The sequence below is a fragment of the Balaenoptera physalus genome (assembly GCF_965194825.1).
Source record: "Balaenoptera physalus genome assembly, chromosome: 16".
In the NCBI taxonomy this organism is placed as follows: domain Eukaryota; kingdom Metazoa; phylum Chordata; class Mammalia; order Artiodactyla; family Balaenopteridae; genus Balaenoptera; species Balaenoptera physalus.
The window spans coordinates 13,711,287-13,732,510 of NC_138898.1; the positions used below are offsets into that span (position 1 = coordinate 13,711,287).

General features: G+C 47.1%; 1 protein-coding gene across 30 annotated transcripts in view; it reads left to right on the forward strand.

The window, feature by feature from the left end:
- Positions 1–21,224, forward strand: part of ZMYND8 (zinc finger MYND-type containing 8) — a 129,088-nt gene that overhangs the window by 30,401 nt on the left and 77,463 nt on the right. For 20 of the 30 annotated variants that reach the window (XM_082431387.1, XM_082431383.1, XM_082431384.1 and 17 more), the window contains 2 exons: positions 8,237–8,385; positions 18,106–18,324. In XM_082431387.1, coding sequence (XP_082287513.1) covers positions 8,237–8,385; positions 18,106–18,324 — 368 coding nt within the window. Of the gene's footprint in view, positions 1–307; positions 657–692; positions 816–8,236; positions 8,386–18,105; positions 18,325–21,224 lie in introns of those variants that run through there. The other 10 variants (XM_082431376.1, XM_082431381.1, XM_082431362.1 and 7 more) reach the window with 4 other exon arrangements.

Below are 21,224 nucleotides of genomic sequence, written 5' to 3' on the forward strand. Positions count from 1 at the left end.
GCCTAAACAGTGAATTCATTTGTAAATCAGCCTCTTCTCCCTCGTTGGAAGCAATTTCTGTCTTGCCTGGAGAGTTTGGAAGTTTATCTTTTACATATGAATGTGCCCATTAATCACCACTTCTGCATTACTGGGAGGGAGAGAGAGAGAGAGAGAGAGAGAGAGAGAGAGAGAGAGAGAGAGAGAGAGAGAGAGAACTCGGGGGGAGGCGGAGAGAGAGAGGAAGGGATGGAGGGGGGAGGGGGAGAAAAAGGGGGAGGGGAGTGGAGAGGGAGATTGAGTCTGTGTGTGTACTTTGGGAAGATGGTTTTCTCATTGCTGGGAGAGGCACATCAGAACTAAAGATAATTGGAAACAATTATTTCAAAACACCTTCAGAATGCAGACCATCCCAACTTCATCCCCCACCTCCACCCGCCTTCTGATCTGTGCACTCCGGCGAGCAGAACCACTGCAGCTTGTTGTGTTTATCCACATCAGCGAAATAAATGGCTCTTCGGTGCTCGCGCTGAAGACTTTTCAGCTCAGCCGAGCTGCCGTCTGCCGAGGGTGGTAAATTAGAGCCGGAAAGCCCAGGGACGCGAAGGCACGTCGCCGGGCCTCGGGCTGCCTGATTGCAGGGAGGTGAGGCTGTCCTGGCCGCGCTGGTCAGCCTGGTAAGTGGTGACTCTTAGCCTGTCGGCTGTGCTGCTTCCTCCTCCCCCTGGGAGAGGCTGCTGAGGTTCCGGAAGCAGGAATGTGTGCCGTGTGGGAGCCTCAGTTCTCTTTAAAAGAGAGGCTAGGCCCTCAGAACAGCAGAGCTTTCTCGATGGCAGGTAAGCGCCCCATCCCAGGGTTACCTGCCCCTCGCTTGCTTGGCCTCTGCGGTACCCGGCTTCCTGGTACAGTGACATTTCCTCCAAGTTGAGAGTGACCCTCTTCCTCCCACTGCCTCATCTCCATTCCAGCCCTTCTTTTCCTGATCTGGAAGTTCACAGTCACATGCGGGAGACCTTTTAGGAGCCCAGCTTAGGCCAGTGCAGCCTTTCCCCGGGGAGGCCCAGGCTGCGGCCCCGTCTTCCAGATTCTGTGGGTCCAGGAGATGCTCCGAGTCAGCAAACTATTCGCCTGAGAGTTTCTGTCGCTTACGTGTTCCTTGTGGCTTGGACATTGTCTGTGACAAGAAAAATGATGTGCCCTCCCCACCCCCATGCTTTGCTCCTAGTTCCTCTCCTTTTCTGGTTCCGGGCCTGGAGGACATTCCGGGCTTTTGTTTCATTAGGATGTAATTACTGGCTGGAGAGGGCCCTAAGATTCCTGGGGAGGGAGGTCTGTTAAGGTACCCGCTCTGCGTCTTTGGGAAACGCCTTGAAATGATGCACTGCGCTAGGCTCTGCTGCTCCTGGAGAGCAGCGTGTGGTCACATTTGGGGGAGGCCGTGGCGAGGGCTGGCAGTTACCCCGCGTGTCCTCGTGGCCGAGCCCGCACAGGCCTCTGCCCCTGCCTTGGCCGTTACAGGAGGAAACCTGGACTTTGCGTGGTCCGGTGGACGTGGAGAAATCGTGCCCTGGGCTGATTCCCGGCTCCACTTTATATAGGCTGGCGTTTCCGTAACTGAAGCTGTGGCATTGATTTAACATGCACTTCGGAGAACTCAGCTCTGCTTTTGGAGAGGGATGGTGGTGGAAGAGGCAGAGGGGAAAGAGGAGGAGGAAGAGGAATGTGTGTGGCTTGAAAAAAAAAACAGCTGCTGTTTATTGAGTGCTTCCTCTCTGCCAGGTATTACACTAAGAGCATCACATGAATTAACTCGTTTAATCTGTGGATATCTCCCCGGGTACCACCATCTCCATGTGACGGAAGGAAGACCAGAGGCACAGAGAGGTTAAAGAGCTTGCAGGGTGGCAGCAGGACTAGGTCCTGACCACTCTGTATCCTCTGCCACCTGGCCTGACTTCACTGTAGGGTGACCACTTGACTGTCCATCTCCAGTCAACCAGTGGTTGGTCACCCTACTTCCATGGCCTTGGCTGCTGGTTCGGGCCTGTTGACCGAGAGTCTTTTCATTCAGCCCCTGTCGATCTTGCCATTGACCTCATCAAGGAAATTTAACACCCACAAAAACACACCACAGGGCCGGTCCTCCAGGCCCTGGAGTGCAGGGGAAGTGCCTGGCCTTCAGCTGGGGCCCGTTCTCTCTCCGGAGGAGACAATTCCCTGTAACTGGTGTGTCATTTCCTAGACTCTGGAGAAGGGCGAGTGCTGTGACTCAGGCGCCGGATGTGAGTGGGGGTGGGGTGTGCCTGGCCTGGATGGATGGACACTGGGAAGCTGTGTTGGAGGAGGGGAGATGGCCGCGCAGCCCCCCAGCCTGTTTTGTGGTGTAGACCAGCCTGTGGTGCCACCAGTGGAGGTCGGGAGGTGAATCTGCTCCCTGGGAAGCGCCTTTGGGAGAAAACTTGCATCATCAGCAAGTGACACACCATGATTTTCCACTTTTCTCCTGGTTCCTGGAGCTCTCCAATCCCCACAGCCCACACCGTCTGCAGCTGGAAAGGAAAAAGGCAAAATGAGAGTGTACTCCTAAAACATTTTGAGACCCTGAATTAGGAAGTCTTTGGGCTGCAGAGCTGAGACAGACCTCTCCCTGGGGTGAGGCCACCCATTGGGGCTTCGGAGCCGCACTGCCTTCGTTCAGATCCCAGCCCGGCTACTTGTGTGATCTTGGGTGGGTGACTTAGAGGGAAGGACGTGAAAGGCATTTTGAACAGGGTCTGGTGCATTGTGTGCAATACAAGAACATCTTAGCTGTTAATACCCGAGGCTCAGGAAAGCTAAAAGGCTGGGTTATCTTGAAGGAAGGCGTCCCTTAGGTCAAGGGACATCTAGGAAGGCCCGAGCGGGATTATTTCTGACCTATCACAAGGCACAGGTTCAGGGAGGATGTCATCACATGCTTGGTTCCTAAATACCCAGTAGACCTCGCCCTATTATTAAGATTTCAGTGAAATGGCACGGGAGGGGAAAATTCTGCTGCTTCCTGCTCCATGCCAAGCTGTTTTCCTGAGTCACTGCTCTGGCCTTTTCTTCTCGACCGCTCTACTCCCTCGCCCACGTTAACTCCTTCAGAACCAGACTTATTTTGGGATGGAGGGGGTGGGCCAGCCCTGTAGAATCCCAGGTCCTGCTACTTGCCAGGAGGGTCTTTCAGATCAAGGGTGAACCGTTTCCCTGGTGATTCACTGTACAGTGGCTGTGTGTCATCATTCACGTTTATACATGAAATGCATTTAGAAATATGTACCTGTCAGAATTAAATCATTAAAGAGGGGAGGAAAAAAAAACCCCACAAAACCTTTGACTCAGCTTTCTGGAAAAGGTCCTCAAGGCAGCTTTGTTACCATGACTACAGCAAGGTTCCCACCCACCATTCTATCACCAGCAGAGGCCTAGCCTCCTTTGGAGTGGGTAGGTTTTTAAGTTAGAATGCTGGCCTGCTGTCTCATATCTGGGAAGGACACTGAATCCAGCCAGCATTTCTCAATTTTTCTCCCTAAGAGGCTTCAGTGGAAGCCTCTGCTGTTGACAGATGTGTCTGTTGTGGAATCTATTAAATTTCTACCCCTTGGATACAGCCACTGAACGCTCATTAACTCTGGAGGGAGTCGGTGTGTTTGTAACCAGCAGTGGAATTGGGGTTTTCCTCTTTTGCTCAGACTAGAGGGCTGAGGACCCTCTTAGGTATGGGCAGCCTTGGGGCAGACCCCTCCTCTCACTGCTGCCCTTTCGTTTCCTGGTGGCCTTAGGTAAAACTGTCTCCTTAGCGCTCAATGGCTTATGAGTATATTCATTTCTAGGGATCCCCCCGCCCCGCTTTCACACGGAATTAAAGAATTGCAAAGTTAAAAGAGACTTTACGATCCTCTGGCCCTGTAGTTTTTTAATCTTTAGAGTTGATGTCTCCTGTGAGAAGGTGAAGTAGGCTATGGCCCCTCTTCCCAAGAAACTGCATCCACGTACGGAACCTTGGCATGTGGATCATGGGGCCCTGAAGCATTTTCATGGGCTCCAGGTAAGAACTGGTCTGTTCCTTTTCTCCCATCTCTCCTCCCATTTTACAGATGTGTCCCTGGGGTCATGTGTTTAGCTGTTTTCATTCTTTGTCCTTGCCTCCTTGCTTGGCGTTCGCTTCCTGGGTTCTGAACCAACCCTACAGGTAGCGATGAGGAAGGAGAGGAGATGAGCAGAAATCTCTAGGCTGGGGAACTCACACTCCATCCCCCACGCATACACCCTAGAGCATCTCGAATTAGTGTGCACCTTAATCCTCCAGATGGCTGGTTAAACCCCTTGATCACTGGGCCCTATTCCAGTTTCTGATTCTGTAGATCTGGCCTGGAGCCTGAGAATGTGCATTTCTAGCAAATTCGTAGGTGATAGATACTGCTGCTGCTTGTGTGAGCACAGCTCTTGGGGAACCATCATCCTAGGAGATCTCAGCCACAGGTGAATGACTTACACTGCAGTGGGAGGAGCTGGAGACCTTTCTGGCCCCAGGGGTTGACCAGGTGTGGGCTGGGCTGTGGGATTCGTCCACTGTGCCCCATGCTCCAGCTCTGCGGTGCTCCAGGAGGCTAGTACCACTCCTGGGAGGGATTGGGAAGTATGTGAGGCACTTTTGGTTGTCACAGTGTTTGGAAGCATCAATGGCAGTGGGTGGGAGGGGGCCGAGGTTGTCCTGGCAACGAGGAGGAGCCGTCCCTGCCAAAATCCACTAGTGCTCCGTTGAGAAACATCGACACACTACAGTTGACCCTTGAAGAAGACGTGTTGGAACTGCTCTGATCCACTTACACGTGGATTTTTTTCAGTAAATAGAGTATCTGTGTTTTCATTTGACCAATCTTTTAAGTGTAGGGGAAAGTTTGTGTTTGATTACAGACCACAGTATGTGGAGTCACAAAAATCTAGGGTTTGAGTCCTGATTCTGTCCAGACTGCTTCGGCTTCCCGCCCTTGGGTGAGTCCTTTATCAGTTCCTTTGTTTTTGAGGCAGAGATAGCAGTACGTGGATTTTTCGACTGTGTGGAGGTCGAAGCCCAAACCCCTGTGTTGTTCAAGGGTCAGCATTACTTGTTTTTTTCCCTGAATTTGTTCCTAGCTTTCCACTGGCCTGACGTTGCTCACGTGCTCTCTTTCAAAATCTGTCCACAAACGGAATAATACATGTGAAATCAAAACCTTGGCCCAATGGCTTTCCCTTTTTGCCTGGCTAGGGTGCCATTTCTTCTGGGACACATCTCCTTTGAGCCCCCAAAACGCTTTTCTTAAATGCCCATCCTCTGACACTTGAGCAGAGTTACTTGGGTTTGTCAGATCCACGTAGAACAAATCCCAAACTCCTTCCTGAGGTCTGCACGCTCATGCTGATCAGCCCCAAGTTTGTCCATTTGGCGACATCTTTTATCCTGAATCAGGTCTCTGTCATTTGCTCATTACTGGCGTTGGTTTGCACCTGCTGCTTTTTTATGTGACGCTGAACCTTCTAAATATTTCCTTTTTAAGATAAAGTAGTCCAGGCACATGATAAATAAGGGCACATGGTGGAAAATAATCCCTCCCCCACCCTTTGCAAGCTCTCCTCCCCTGAGGCAACCACCGGTCTCCATTAAGAGCTTGTATTTCTTGTGTTCAACCAGGAATATTTTAATGGCTTATGTAAATTAAGAACATATATAAAACATCTTTTTCAAAAAAAATTCAAAAAAGGAAAAAATAGAAGGCAAAATAAAACAAAGATAAAGACAAAATAAAGAGAAAGACAAAACCCCCATATTTCTTGGGCTGTGTGTGTTAGTCTGTTAATGGTGCTAGACATGCATTTCTTTTTTTTTTTTTTTTGATAAATTTATTTATTTTATTTCTGGCTGCGTTGGTTCTTCGTTGCTGCACGCAGGCTTTCTCTAGTTGCGGCGAGCGGGGGCTACCCTTCATTGCGGTGTGCGAGCTTCTCATTGTGGTGGCTTCTCTTTGTTTCGGAGCACGGGCTCTAGGCACGCGGGCTCAGTAGTTGTGGCTCGCAGGCTCTAGAGCGCAGGCTCAGTAGTTGTGGTACATGGGCTTAGTTGCTCTGTGGCATGTGGGATCTTCCCAGACCAGGACTTGAACCCGTGTCCCCTGCATTGGCAGGCGGATTGTTAACCACTGTGCCACCAGCGAAGTCCCAATACCATACTGTTTTGATTACTGTGGCTTTGTAGTATAATCTGAAGTCAGGGAGCGTGATTCTTCCAGCGCTATTCTTCTTTCTTAAGATCATTTTGGCTATTCGGGGTCTTTCGTGTTCCCATACAAATTTTAAAATTATTTGTTCTAGTTCTGTGAAGACTGCCCTTGGTATTTTCATGTGTTGCTCTTTTACCCTGATGCAGAAGCTTGGAGATTGTCATGCATCAGTTTGTCTAGAGGTGCCTCATTCTTCTTCATGGCTGTATCCCGCAGTATGTTATCAGGCCAGCTCCCATTTTGTGGACACGTAAGTCCTTTCTAGTCTTAAATATAACACAAGTGCTGCAGTTGAATCATCTTGCATGTGCTTTGCTGCACTGTGACCATGTCTATAGAACGTGCTTCTAGGAGGAGATGGTTGAGTCAAAGACCCTATAGAAAAAGTGAGAGTTTTTACATATGGTGGGGAAGTGGGCTGAGGATCCCTGTGGGAATGAGAGGAGGTGGTCTCTGGGGAAACTTGCCAATCCCAGGCTGCATCTTTGTAGTGCATTTTCCCACTAACTAGCTGTTGTGTGCTGCTGAGACAACCCTTTGGGTTCTCCAGGCCGCTGTTTTGATGTCTGTGGGATGGTCCCCTGACTCTGGGGTCTCTTCTCCCTCAAGGTGTCTGTGGTTAGCATTTAATTTCCTCTCGGGGCTGTGTCGCAGTGCAGCAACCTGAACATTTGTTCAGGATTTTCCTGCAGTCCGCCTGGTGAGCCTGGGGAATTCCCTTGTGTAGATTGGATTTGGCAAAAGTGGTCCATTGTCTTTATGAGCCTGCTGGAGGATGCTCCAGCTTTCAGTCAAAAGTAAACCACTAGGAGGCCTTGCATGTGGCCATCTTGGACCCTGTTGATCTGCCCCAGCAGCTCCTGTCCAGACAAAGGGCTGTGACACATAGCACAGCCTGCGTGCTGGGACTTGCCTGAGAGGTAACCCTGGACAGGGAAGGTCATCAGACCATCCTTGCGGATAGTCATCTTTCCGGACTCCGCATCCCGTCTCATCACCTGTGCTCTCGGCATAGCTTTCTCCTCTTTTGGTGCCTGTAGCTTTCATTCCTCAAGGACAGAAGGTGCCCCTGGGCATTCCATTGTATCCTCCCTAAGCCAACAGGGCAGCCATCTGGCATGGAATGGATTCAAATCTTCGCAGGTGAAGATTGGATGGTGGTGGAAGTGTATGTGTTTTAATGAGATGCTGGGAGAATAAAGCTAGAAAGGAATGGATTGATGGACAAGGGTGGGGTTGGCATTTTTCAGATGAGAATCGGGTGAGAATGTAGTTTGCGTTGATCTCTTTGGAGGAGAGTCGCAAACATGATGCCTACTGGTGACTGGGCCGCGGGGACTCTGGTGGGTGGGGTATATTTTTTTTATGCAGTTATACTTTTTTTAACCTGTTAAACATGAATAAATGTTGTTTTCCACCACGAAGTATGTTTGCCTTCATTTTCTTGAAGTGTGTGGCCTTCTTTTCTTGGTATGTTTTTTATGGTTTCCTGCTTTTGCCATCAGGCATGGGTGTGTGACAGCTCACGGCAGCTGGGTCATGGACTCGTCAACAGGGACACAGTAGGGAAGGGTGGGGACTGTGACAAAATGGGGGGCATTTTCCCATCTAAAAAGTGGCTGGCTGGTATTCAGCTCTATCTGGTCCCATAAGGCCCTGCAGGCCCTGATTTTTTTTTTTTTTTTTTAAATAGAAGCCCCAAATCTAGGGTATTATTTGAAGTTTCTTAATTTTTATATTTTGGCAGCGAATTAAAATTTACAGAAATGTTACGTCGGCTAAAGAAAGACCCACTGACCTCTGAGACAGGCAATGAAGATGGGGGGTGGGGGGGAAGTATATTCTAGGAGGAAGGTCACTAAAATGGCATTAGGTTTGGGGACAAAATGGGTTGTGTCCCTAACACCCCCTTCCCGCGGGGCCTAGTCCTCCCCGATTGCTTTAAAATATGTGGTCCTGTGTGTCTCTTTCAGATCCTGGCTCCACAGAGAGAACAGCCCAGAAAAGAAAGTTCCCCAGCCCTCCGCATTCCTCCAATGGCCACTCGCCACAGGACACATCAACAAGCCCCATTAAAAAGAAAAAGAAACCCGGCTTACTGAACAATAACAATAAAGAGCAGGTAAAAGGCCACTGGGAATGGCGTCCACACCCGGGGGGACAGAGGCTGTCGTTTTTCTAACTGCCGGTGTGCTTGGCATTTAGCAAGCTGCCTTGCTCCGGCTGTCATTTGCATAGGACAAGAAGGGCAGCTCAAAGTGGGCCTGTGCAGAAATTTCCAGTGGGTTTTTCAGATCTCTTTGGGGGACAAGGGCAGTGACCCAGATAAGATACCGTGCTCTAGGATTTGGGGATTTTCCTTGGATTTCGTTTTCCACATGTTAGGACTGTTTGCCCATGTGGCCTGAGGGTGTTGCCCTTCTAGGCTGTGCCCGTAGGACAGTGCCGAGCTCTGCCTGGAGGTGGTTGTGTGGCTGAGGCATGCTCCCTTCTGGTCTCAATTTTCTCATCTGTAAAAGAATGGGTTTAGGTCTGTGGTGAGAGACAGCTGCCCTACTACCCACTGCGACTTGGGTACTTGGTCACTATGCACCCTTCGCAGAGTGCACAATCTCTGGCAGACTCCACCCTCCCTCAGCAGCCAGGACCAGTCAACTAGATGCAAAAATCTGTGCCATCTTGGATCTTGTCTTAGGAACCTTCTAGCTCTAAAATTCTCTGCTGCAGGCTAGCTACTCTTCTGACTTAAAAAAATGAGAGGTGTTTTAGTGTACTATGAGGTCAAGTCTCCTAGCGTTGGAGGAAACAGGATGCCCAGCAGGTCTGATACCTTTTCAGCGGGGATTCATTGGGATGTATTCATCGATTTGTGCAGATTATGGATGCCGAAGTGGGCCCTGGGGATTTGAGGTTGAATAAAACAAGATTGTTGCTTTCATGGGAAGAAACCTAGCAATGGTTAAATGACCAGGACTGTGAGAGGGGGACATTTCTGTGCGTGAATCTATTTTCTGTCTCAGAATTACATAGTGAAGTGCCAGCTCTGCTGCTGCCTTGAGGCTGTGGGCAAGTTAACCTCTTTGTGCCTTGTCTTCTCATTTACTGAAATGGGAATAATGATCTTAGTGCTACCAAACTTGCAGGGCTGTTGTGAAGAGGAATTGAGCTAAGTGACATAAATAATAATAATTAAAGTTAAGCCAGGTGGTGCCGTGGTTGAGAATCCGCCTGCCGATGCAGGGGACACGGGTTCGAGCCCTGGTCTGGGAAGATCCCACAAGCCGCAGAGAAACTAAGCCCGTGAGCCACAACTACTGAGCCCGTGAGCCACAACTACTGAGCCCACGTGCCAAACTACTGAGCCCACATGCCACAACTGCTGAAGCCCACGCGCCTAGAGCCTGTGCTCTGCAGCGAGAGAAACCACTGCAATGAGAAGCCCGCGCACTGCAACGAGGAGCAGCCCCCACTCGCCACAACTAGTGAAAGCCTGTGCACAGCAACGAAGACCCAACGCAGCCAAAAATAAAATAAATAAAAAAAAACAAAAAAAGAAGTTAAGCCGGAGTCTACATTAAGAGGAATAATCACCCAGACTATCCGTGAAATAATTAAACGACAGCTGTGGAAATGTTCTAGGCCTGCACTGTACAGCGGGATAGTCACAAGCCATGTGTGGCCACTGAGCATTTACAAAAGTGGCGGATGTGCCTGAGGAACTGAATTTTTAATAAATTTAAGTGGCCACCTCTGGTTTGTAGCTTCTGCGTTGAATAGCCCAGATTTAATGAATTGGGAATCCTATTATAGGAGGAAAAACTGGTGAGTTCTAAGTAAACTTTCTGGGAGGAATTGCAATTTGAAAAAACATGTATAATAATAGTGTTGGTGAGAATAATACTAAAAGCAGAACTTACAGTGTGCCCATCCTGTTGTAAGCCTTTTTCTGCGTTAATGTTTATAATGATGCTGTGAGGAAGGGCTGCAGTTGTGTCCATTTTACTGATGAAAACACAGAGGTTCAGAGAGGTTAAGTCACCTCCCCAAGGCCTCACAGTGAGTAAGAAGCTTACATCTGCCTGGCTGGCTTGAAGCCGGTGACCACCCACCCCTGTCACCCGGGAGCCATCCCATAGCTGTCGAGCTTGAAGACTAAGAAAGAAACATGAAGGCTATAAATAATCCTCAAACCTTAATTTACGGCAAACCCTCTCTTACCAGTTCCTGTAAGTCATGAAGCAGATGTTGTCCCCCTTGGACAGAGACAGTCTCCTAGTGGCTCCTCTGTGTGTGTGCACACATGCACTCGTGCTTTGTGACTTCCTCCTGTCCTTTTAAGAATTGGCTCACATAAAAAAAAAAAAAAAGAAAAAGATAGAAGACATTAAGAAAAACAAAGAATTGGCTCACGTCTCTCTCTCTAGAAACTAATCAACTGTTAGGCAGTTCACACATTTTCTTCTCTCCCTTCCTCATCCACGTGTTCATACCACTTGTATAGCACTTAAGCCACGTGACCACAATGGTGTGTTTGTAAATCTCTGTCCCCCTCTGGTAGGAGCCTCAGAAAGTGGTCAGTGTCCAGTGGCTGCTTTCGCCCCAGCGTTGGACACAGGGCGGGAGCTCATGAATACAGAATGCACCGTGGATGTGGAACAGAGCAGGGGTGACCGGACACAGGGCACGGTTATGCTTCTGAAGATGATTCTCCTATCTGCAGTACTGATAGAAGAGTTAACGGAGCCATGGCTCTGGAGGGAAGGGCTCCAGACCTGGAGACCTGATTCTTTCCTGTCCCGCTGCATCTGGGAAACTCACTGTGGGACCTTGTCAGTTGCTTTCCCATTTCTGAGCTTCAGTTACCTTGTAAAGTAGGGTTTGGACTAGAAACATTCTAAGGTTGATTGTAGGTTTTTGTTTTTCACATCTAAAACTCCCTGGGGCTGAATGGCCAGGAGTTGGCAAAAGAGAAATAGCCTTTAACTGTAAAGAAAAGAAATTCCTGACCCTTGACCCCATAATTCATTCCAGCTTGTAGTGTTTGCATAGAAGGGGGCACCCTCCCTCAAGCACAGTCTGTTTTCCTAAGAGGAACTGAAATCTTTAAAAAAAATTCTTCTGGGCATGTTTTTCTTTTCTTCTCTTCCCTTTTCTTTCCTCTTTTAGATTATAGAATTGAAAAAAATTATGGAATTAAAAGCAAAATGTACGTCTGCATATGCCGGGTTTTACCAACATAATTTCTGCTAGTTACCAACATTTGAAGATCATGAGATTTCAAATAACAACTTGTATTTCTGGGTTCCTATAAAAACTCAGAAAAATCCAGCAATAGCAGGAGCTGAGTAGAGCCTGCTCTATAGACACGGGGCCTGTGTGCTCTAGTTTTCCGCACTCCCCACCCCTCCCTTATGTGGCATACCCTGCCAGCTTTGCTCATTCCTTCTGCCTCTGGTCTTAGGCGTTCAGGTTCTTTTGATTTTTGGTATACATCAAGAGTCTCCACCCCCTTCTTGTATTTCTTTACTCTGAGGTTGTTCTAGTGTTCTAAAAAGAAAGCCATTCTAGCATAATAACAGCCCCCCCACCCGTATTTTTCCATTTTTGGTAGAGATGTTTTATTATGAACTGGAGATACGGGTTTTTTTTTGTTTTTGTTTTTTTTAAAACTCACATCACTCTGTTATTGGTCAAATTAGTCATACAATCAACTGGGTCATTCCATATCATTGGATGACTTGAATAATTTTTTTTTTTTTTTAATACAGCAGGTTCTTATTAGTCATGCATTTTATACACATCAGTGTATACATGTCAATCCCAATCGCCCAATTCATCACACCTCCACCCCCACCCCCTGCCGCCTTTCCCCCCTTGGTGTCCATATGTTTGTTCTCTACATCTGTGTCTCTATTTCTGCCCTGCAAACTCATTCATCTGTACCATTTTTCTAGGTTCCACATATATGCGTTAATATACAACATTTGTTTTTCTCTTTCTGACTTAACTTCACTCTGTGTGACAGTCTCTAGATCCATCCATGTCTCTACAAATGACCCAATTTCGTTCCTTTTTATGGCTGAGTAATATTCCATTGTATATATATGTACCACATCTTCTTTATCCATTCGTCTGTCGATGGGCATTTAGGTTGCTTGCATGACCTGGCTATTATAAATAGAGCTGCCATGAACATTGGGGTGCATGTGTCTTTTTGAATTATGGTTTTCTCTGGGTATATGCCCGGTAGTGGGATTGCTGGATCATATGGTAATTCTATTTTTAGATTTTTAAGGAACCTCCATACTGTTCTCTATAGTGGCTGTATCAATTTACATTCCCACCAACAGTACAAGAGGGTTCCCTTTTCTCCACACCCTCTCCAGCATTTGTTGTTTGTAGATTTTCTGATGATGCCCATTCTAACTGGTGTGAGGTGATATCTCATTGTAGTTTGGATTTGCATTTCTCTAATAATTAGTGATGTTGAGCAGCTTTTCATGTGCTTCCTGGCCATCTGTATGTCTTCTTTGGAGAAATGTCTATTTAGATCTTCTGCCCATTTTTGGATTGGGTTGTTTGTTTTTTTGATATTGAGCTGCATGAGCTGTTTATATATTTTGGAGATGAATCCTTTGTCCGTTGATTTAAGGTTTCACCCATTTTTCATATATTGGGAATTCATTACTTTTAGGGGAATTTTAAGAAGAGGTTTAGAACACACTTTATTTTTAGGGGAAAGAGTATTCTGAGGTTTATAATTAATTTTTTAAAAAAATTATTTATTTATTTTTGGCTGTGTTGGGTCTTTGTTGCTACGCGCGGGCTTTCTCTAGCTGCAGCGAGCGGGGGCTACTCTAAGTTGTGGTGCGCAGGCTTCTCATTGCGGTGGCTTCTCCTGTTGCTCTAGGCACGCGGGCTTCAGTAGTTGTGGCATGTGGGCTCAGTAGTTGTGGTGCACAGGCTTAGTTGCTCCACAGCACATGGAATCTTCCCGGACCAGGGCTTGAACCTGTGTCCCCTGCATTGGCAGGCGGATTCTTAACCACTGCGCCACCAGGGAAGTCCTATAATTAATTTTTTACAGCCTTTTTGTCTAGTGATTTTACCTCTTAGGAAAGGTTTGAAAACATATAGGTGCTTTTTTCTTGGGACTGCCTGTGGGGGACATCCCAAAGCCTGGAAGGGTGCTTCTGGCATTGTGTGGAGGAGGGTCAGGTTGCTAAATGTCCTACGGTAGATGTGGCAAGAAATACCTTGTCCCAAGTGACATTGGCCCTTTACTGTAAAATACCAATCTAATCTGTAGTTCTTGGGACATTTTGAGTTTGAGTCCTTTTGGGAGGTTCCCCCTCCCCTCCCCTCCCCTCCCCTCCCCTCCCCTCCCTTCTCCTCCCCTCCCCTCCCCTCCCTTCCCCTCCCCTCCCCTCCCCTCCCTTCCCCTCCCCTCCCCTCCCCTCCCTTCCCTTCCCCTCCCCTCCCTTCCCTTCCCCTCCCCTCCCTCCCTCCCTCTTTCCCTCTTTTCTTTACTTCTCTTCTTTTCTTTCTCATTAAAGGATCGAACAATAATCTGCTAACAGATTTGTGCAAAATGGCCTTAGGTGTACCTTTGATTGAGTATGGCACAGAAATGACAGGGCCCCTCTTGCCTCCTCTGAGTGCAGGGGTATACGTAGTATAAAGAGGTGGGCCAGGACTTATTTTGCTGGGCCCATGCATTGTCTTAAAAACTGGGACATTTCACAGGAGTTCCTTGTTGGGTGGGGGCAGTGTATTAACAGCTGAGACAGGTCAGGGGACAGACAGCAGGATTGCCTGCTTTTCCCTGAGGCCAGGCAGCCCTAGTGTGTGTGTCTGCCTGGGGGCCTTGATCACTTGGAGCTGAGAGCCCTGAAGCCGGGCTCGTGCTCTGCCCCTCCCGCCGTCTCGCCAGCACTGAGGCTGAGTGCCAGCACCATCCTCACACTCCAGGGCTAAGCAGTCTTTATTTTGCAGTCCTTGTGCTTTTATCAAGTGCAGGAGAATGCAGGCCAGCACTAGGACTGTTTTCATTCATCTGTGTTCCCTGTGTGGCCCCAGAAGGAATTTGAGTCTGTGGTCCTCTCCCCCCAGCCCCTGGCGCCCCAGACATGTACCCAGTGCTCACACACAGCCCCAGCACTCATCCTCTGGTGTTCGCAGACCAGGTGCGGCCCAGAGCCTGTTTCTGTAAATAAAGTTTACTGGAACAAAGCCACGTCCACTCAGTGACATCTCATCTGCAGTCGGTTCTGCTCTCCTTTGACAAGAGTTGAGTCATTGCAGTAGAGACCACACGACCTGCAAAGCTTCAACTGTTTACTTACTATCTTTATAGAATCCTTTTATAGGGAAAGATTGCTGGCTCCTGGTGTAGACTGAGGTGTTCCAGAAGTGAACGAACAAGCCTGTCTATTTCTCGTTAAGCCGGCCTGTGGAAGAAGCAGGGAATGTGAACATGTGTGCTCACAGCCTGCAGTTAATCTCATAGCAACTCGGGTTGTAACCTGCTTGCCTTACTAGCAGGCTGGGAACGCACCTTGTGCATGTGAGGGAGAAAAATCATAAACTCATTCTACCTGAAAGGATTTGCCTTTTCCTTTTTTAAATGTTCCGTATTTGTTATCAGATTATTTTTACGGAGCTGGAAACACAAGCAGTAGAGAAGGCAGGTATCTGATTGACAAGGCGATTACCAGGCAGCTAGTTCTCAGCAACAGCTGCTGTTCGGGAAAGGATGAAACTCCTGAAAAGAGTAAGGGACAACCTGGCCCTCCCTCCTCATGGTCCTCCCGGGAACGCCCACCCCTGGCCAGGTGAGGGTAGGGGGCAGGGACAGGGGGCGGGGGAAGCTTCTCAAGTGGCAATGCCCCGCCTTCTATTAGATGGAAAAGACTTAGGTTGCCGGCTAGGGAGCTGAGCTGTCATATTCGATTCTTCTAGTTTCATTTAGGTCTTAATGACTCTTCCTATCCTATTATTAACTTACTGAAAGGAAGTTGGGCCCTGAAATACAGCTTACAGCTATCTTGCAAAAGCCACAAAGCATCCTGGAAGACCCCACTCAGGTTAGAAATAGTTCTGCTTGCTTGCTATGTACAGTTTATCTTTCAATGGGCGTTCCTCCCCCTCCCCCTCGCCCCCCTTAACATTCTCCTCCATAGAAACTCAAACAACCATTTTCCTAGGCAGATAGCAGATCCTCTACATGGATGGCTGTCAACTGAAGGCAGTTTTGCCCCCGCCCAGGGACATTGGGCAACGTCTGGAGACATTTTTGGTTGTCATAATTTTGTGCATGGGGGGTAGGGGGGCTGCCACCGGCATCTAGCCAAGGATGATGCTACACGTCCTACAGTGCACAGGACGGCTCCCTGCAACAAAGAATTTTCTGGCCCAAGATGTCATATGAATTGAGAACTCCTTGCTCTAGATGCTGTTATCTTTTTATGTCCCCTCTATTCTGTTTCTAGCTGTCTTCCGAATTTTCAGATTTTTTTTTTCCTCTCCAGCTTTTTGCATTAAGCAGAAGTTATTATTATTTTTAAAAAAGTTTTTTTGGAGCATAGTTGATTTACAACGTTTTGTTAGTTTCAGGTGTACAGCAAAGTGAATCAGTTCTGCATATACATACATCCGCTCTTTTTTAGATTCTTTTCCCATATAGGCCATTATGGAGTATTGAGTAGAGAGTTCCCTGTGCTGTACGGTAGGTCCTTATTAGTTATCTATTTTATATATAGTAGTAGTGTGTATATGTCAATCCCAATCTCCCAGTTTATCGCCCTCCGCCCCTTACCCCCTGGTAACCATAAGTTTGTTTAAGCAGAAGTTATTTTGGATTTCAGAGAATGTTCTGTGAGGGGTCACTTAATCATCAGAATCTCTTCTGCATCCAGCATCATCTTTTGTGGGGCACAGGGACGAGAGAAAGTGCTCGGAGACCTGGGTGGGAGTCCTTGCTCTGGGCTTGGGGGTCAGATAAGTCTTTTTAACCTAGTTTTCTCATCTGTCTAGTAAGACTAAGTGGTATCTCCCCTGAGTACCTCTCTGGGTGATGGTGAGGACAAAATGAAGATGGTGTGTGTGACAGTATGTTGAAAAACGTAACGTGGAAGGAATAGCGTAACGATGATGTTAATTCTCTGGAAACTAAGGAGAGCGCTCTATTTTAAATGTTGAACTGAAACAGGGCAGTAACCAGGCTCAAGAATTGTGCAATTGCCCTTATAAGTCGTAGCTGTTTTCTTAGTAGAAATGAGAGTCGGGAGGCTTAGAAGGATTGGTTCACAAAGATCTGCTAAATAAGCATCTGTGAGGCTCTTTATCAAGGAAGGTGGAAGTAGCAGGCATTTTGAGAACATTAAAACTTCATAATAAAAACCAGGAGCGAGACGGGTGCCTGCAATCTTGGTCACTCTTCCCTGTTATCCTGGGGGTCCTAGTCAGTAAAATAAGGAAAACAGAAAAGTGATGTAAAAATATTAGACACGGACAGGCAAAACTAATGTTACTTAGAGATGGTAAGATTTTTAATCAATAAACTACCAGAACTGTTTATATATGAGGTCAGTATTAAAAATCTAACAGCGCTTCTATATACCAACGATAACTTATTTAGAAACTATAATTGGAAAAGGTCCTATTCACAGCAGCAACAAGAATTATGCAGCCCCTAACCAATATATGAGATCTTTATGGAGGAAACTGTAATGTTTTACTGAAAGACAGGAAAAAGCTTGTCATACAAGGAGGTTTATTCAGAGGTAGGCCCTGTGGTTGTGGCTAAGCTGTTGTCCATGGAATCAAGGCTAAAGTGGGTTGAGTAGCTTTCTCAAGGTCACACAGCCAGTTACCAGGTCATTTTGACACTTACCGCCAGACTTTCTCATACTTCCTACACAGGATTTCGTATTGGTTTCCAGTAGGCGTTTTCCTAACGAGTTTCTTCCGAGAGGTTGTGCGAGTTGGGGGGGTGGCTCTGCTGGATTCTATAATGTCTCACTAGGGGACCATTTCTCTTGCTATTTTGGCCATGAATTGGCACCCCCCCCCCCACCCCGGTCTCATCTTTCTGCCATTCTTCGTTCGTTCTCAGTAGGAGATGTGGCTTCTCTGCGAACACCAGGACTTAACCATGTTGGAGAATCATGGTTTTAGGAAAGCCTCTTGTTGGCTATTAAGTACTTTATGCATTGGGGGTAGACTTAAAAAAATGAATGATCATTTTTGGTGACTCATTTCCAATGGATCTATTCTCCAAAAGCCTGTTGTTGAAAGACTCCCAGGGCAAATTGCCATACTTTTCTTGGCTTTGTACATGTAGACTTCCATATGTTGGACTTTTAACCGTATTAGCAATATTTGTAATGGCGGTGCTGTGTTAAATGCATACATTATACAATCCCATTTAATTCCAGCCACAATTCAGTGATGTTAGTTATTATCATCTCCATTTTACAGATGAGAAAATTGAAGCTGAGGGGTTAAGAGACTTGCCCTGGGTCATGCAGCTGGTAGAGCTAAATTTGAACCCAGGTGTGCCTGGGTTATAACCATTGTGCTGTCCTGCTAGGGCTGCCTGTTAACTCTTAGACACCAGCTTTTCAATCCATGGCCTCTTAAAATACAAGAAAGAAAAATAAATCTTAGTATCTAATGACCCGTAAACTCTGTATTAAGTAGAGTAACCCAAGATAGCTTTTTAATGAATGTGTGAAATGCTCTAATTTTCTTCTGTTGTTATTGATGTATTTGTTCAAATTCCTTTTGAGAATGCACATTTGTTTTGAAACCAAACCTGTCTTTCTTGCCTACATTTCAGTCAGAACTAAGACATGGTCCGTTTTACTATATGAAGCAGCCACTCACCACAGACCCTGTTGATGTTGTACCGCAGGATGGACGAAATGATTTCTACTGCTGGGTTTGTCACCGGGAAGGCCAAGTCCTTTGCTGTGAGCTCTGTCCCCGGGTTTATCACGCTAAGTGTCTGAGACTGACATCGGAACCAGAGGGGGACTGGTTTTGTCCTGAATGTGAGGTTAGTTCCTGCTGAATGAATGCATTGTCTGCCTCGTTTCCTCTCCTTTCTTTTCTTCCTTTTATTTCAAAATTTTCAAATAATCTAAACACAAAGAAAAGAGAAGTTTCTTGCCTTCCATCTGCTCTATCCTGGTCACCCCCTTTTTTGGACCAACATAGGCAACGGCCTTAGCACTTCAGCTCTTGGAAAGACAATTGCACTGATTTTTTTTTTTTTGGCCGCACTGCGTGGCCTGTGGGATCTTAGTTCCCCTAGCAGGGATTGAACCCGCGCCCCCGGCAATGGGAGTGTGGAGTCTTAACCACTGGACCGCCAGGAAGGTCCCCTGCACTGAATATTGATTTTGATTCTTCATGGGTCTTTGGATCACTTTGAGATCTGCAGCCTTCTCTGATTCTCCTGTAATGAACATTCCAGAAGTTATAAACTTCTGACACTTTGTATGTTTTGAAAAGATCCCAAGCTGTTTTCTTCCTTCTTGGATGTTGTCTCCTGCTGCATCATTGAATTATCGGCAATAGCCAAGCTGGGAAGACCAGTGTTGGTTGTATGTCCCACGTGGTTGCCATCTGATGCTTTTATTCACGCGGCAACTGTTTCTCCCGTGCCTATGAGGTACTAGGGGTTCAACAGTGAACAAAAAGAGGCCTGAATCCCATTCTTTTCAGGAGAAAAGGACAAAAACCACAATAAAGTTGTATACCGTGTGTTAGAAGAAGAATGTTCTAGAGAAAATGAATTGAAAGTGAGGAATAGGGAGTGAGGGGGGTGCAGAGTGTTTCCATTTTAAATGACGAGGTCCAGGAAGTCCTCTTAAGATTTAGGAAGGACTTGAAGAAGGGAAGGAGTGAGCCGTGGGGCCATGGGAGATGGCCTTCCAGGCTGAGGGGGCTGCAGGTACAGAACCCAAGGGAGAAGCACACGGCATAGTGAAGGGAACGTGCATATTTCATTTGTAGCAAAGCCTGAATGCTCTTCATGAAAACAGTTATCATGGTTTCCACTTTTCTGAGGTGTCTTCTAGTCTCAGCAACTTCCAACTATGATGCTTTTTCAAAATGCTGAAAATAAGAATGTCATCTAGAGAACAAAAACAAAAACAAATTAAAAACAAAAACAGAGCTTCCCTGGTGGCGCAGTGGTTAAGAATCCGCCTGCCAATGCAGGGGACGCGCATTCGAGCCCTGGTCCAGGAAGATCCCACATGCCGCGGAGCAGCTAAGCCTGTGCGCCACAGCTACTGAGCCTGCGCTCTAGAGCTCGCGAGCCACAACTACTGAAGCCTGCACGCCTAGAGTCCGTGCTCCACAACAAGAGAAGCTACCGCAATGAGAAGCCCGCGCACCACACGAAGAGTAGCCCCCACTAACCGCAATTAGAGAAAGCCCGCGCGCAGCAACGAAGACCCAACACAGCCATAAATAAATAAATAGATAGATAGATTTATTTAAAAAAACCCAAATAATGTCATCTACAAAATCCTTTAATGTGGAATGTCACCTGGATTCAAAGGTATATTGGCATTAGATCTCAAACCCGAGGATGCTTTCTGTGTAGGAATTGGAAAGCTCTCCCAGCTGTCGATAGTGGAGAAAAAAGCAAGCTTTAGGACAGTGTCAGTAGTACTGCTTTTGTGTAGTGGATGGAGCAAAAGAAATCTGTGGAAAGAAAGTAGAGGCCAGGTCAGTATGATGATGACATTTTAATGGTGTTCTGCCCCTAAAATTGCAAAAGGTGGTCACTGGTTTTCTTTGGGTTCCTATAGACAGACAGATTGCTCAGCAATGCCCTCCTGTTCAGAGCCTGACCTCATCCTGCATTTAATGTGGGAACTGGAACCTTCATTTATTTTCTTTTGTCTTGACCTTCCCTTCCCAATTGTTTAATAATTTTGCAGAGAAGATAGTGGCTCAGATAGGATGCTTTTGCTGTAAATAATAGATCTTGATGAAAGGCAGCTGAAACCAGAGAGATTTATTATCGTGTGTAGAAAGAACCCAGAGGCAGGGCTAGGCCAGCGTTTGTTCAGAGCCAGACTCTTTGCATTTCATTGATGAGGCAGTGTGTCCCTCATGGCCGTAAGGTGGCTGCTGGGTTTTATCATGTGTGACTAGATAACAATCCCTCTGAGAGGAGTGTCTCTTCTCAATCCGTTTTTATCAAGCAGAAGACTTTGCCCGTTTTTATCAAGCAGAAGACTTGGGGCTTCCCTGGTGGCGCAGTGGTTGAGAATCTGCCTGCTAATGCAGGGGACACGGGTTCGAGCCCTGGTCCGGGAAGATCCCACATGCCGCGGAGCAACTGGGCCCGTGAGCCACAACTACTGAGCCTGCGCATCTGGAGCCTGTGCTCTGCAACAAGAGAGGCCGCGATAGTGAGAAGCCTGCGCACCGCAATGAAGAGTGGCCCCCGCTTGCCGCAACTAGAGGAAGCCCTCGCACAGAAACGAAGACCCAACACAGCCAAAAAATAAAAAATAAAAAAAAAAATAAAATAATAATTAAAGGTGCTAATTAAAAAAAAAAAAAAAAAGACTTTGCCCATCAGCCTCCAGCTGACACGCCGTTGGCCTCATTGGTCAGGATTGGACCACCAGTCCCCACACAGGAAAGGCTCAAAAATGTTTGTTTGGTACTTTCAGTCTGTATTGTGGGAACCGGCCATTGCCAACCAGGAGGATGTGGCCAGGGCTGGGGGAGAAGAGGTGAATGACAGTTGAGCGGGTGACCCAAGTATTGAGTGTGGATAGTTACCTGGAAATGAACTGGAATTCAGACAGACAGGTGTTCTATGTCTAAGATTTAGAGTCCTGAATTTCTTCCAGTGGTGAATTGGTGAGGTGGTCAACTGGGAAGACCAGCTATTTCTGGCCCTGGTAGCTAAGCAGTGAGATCCGT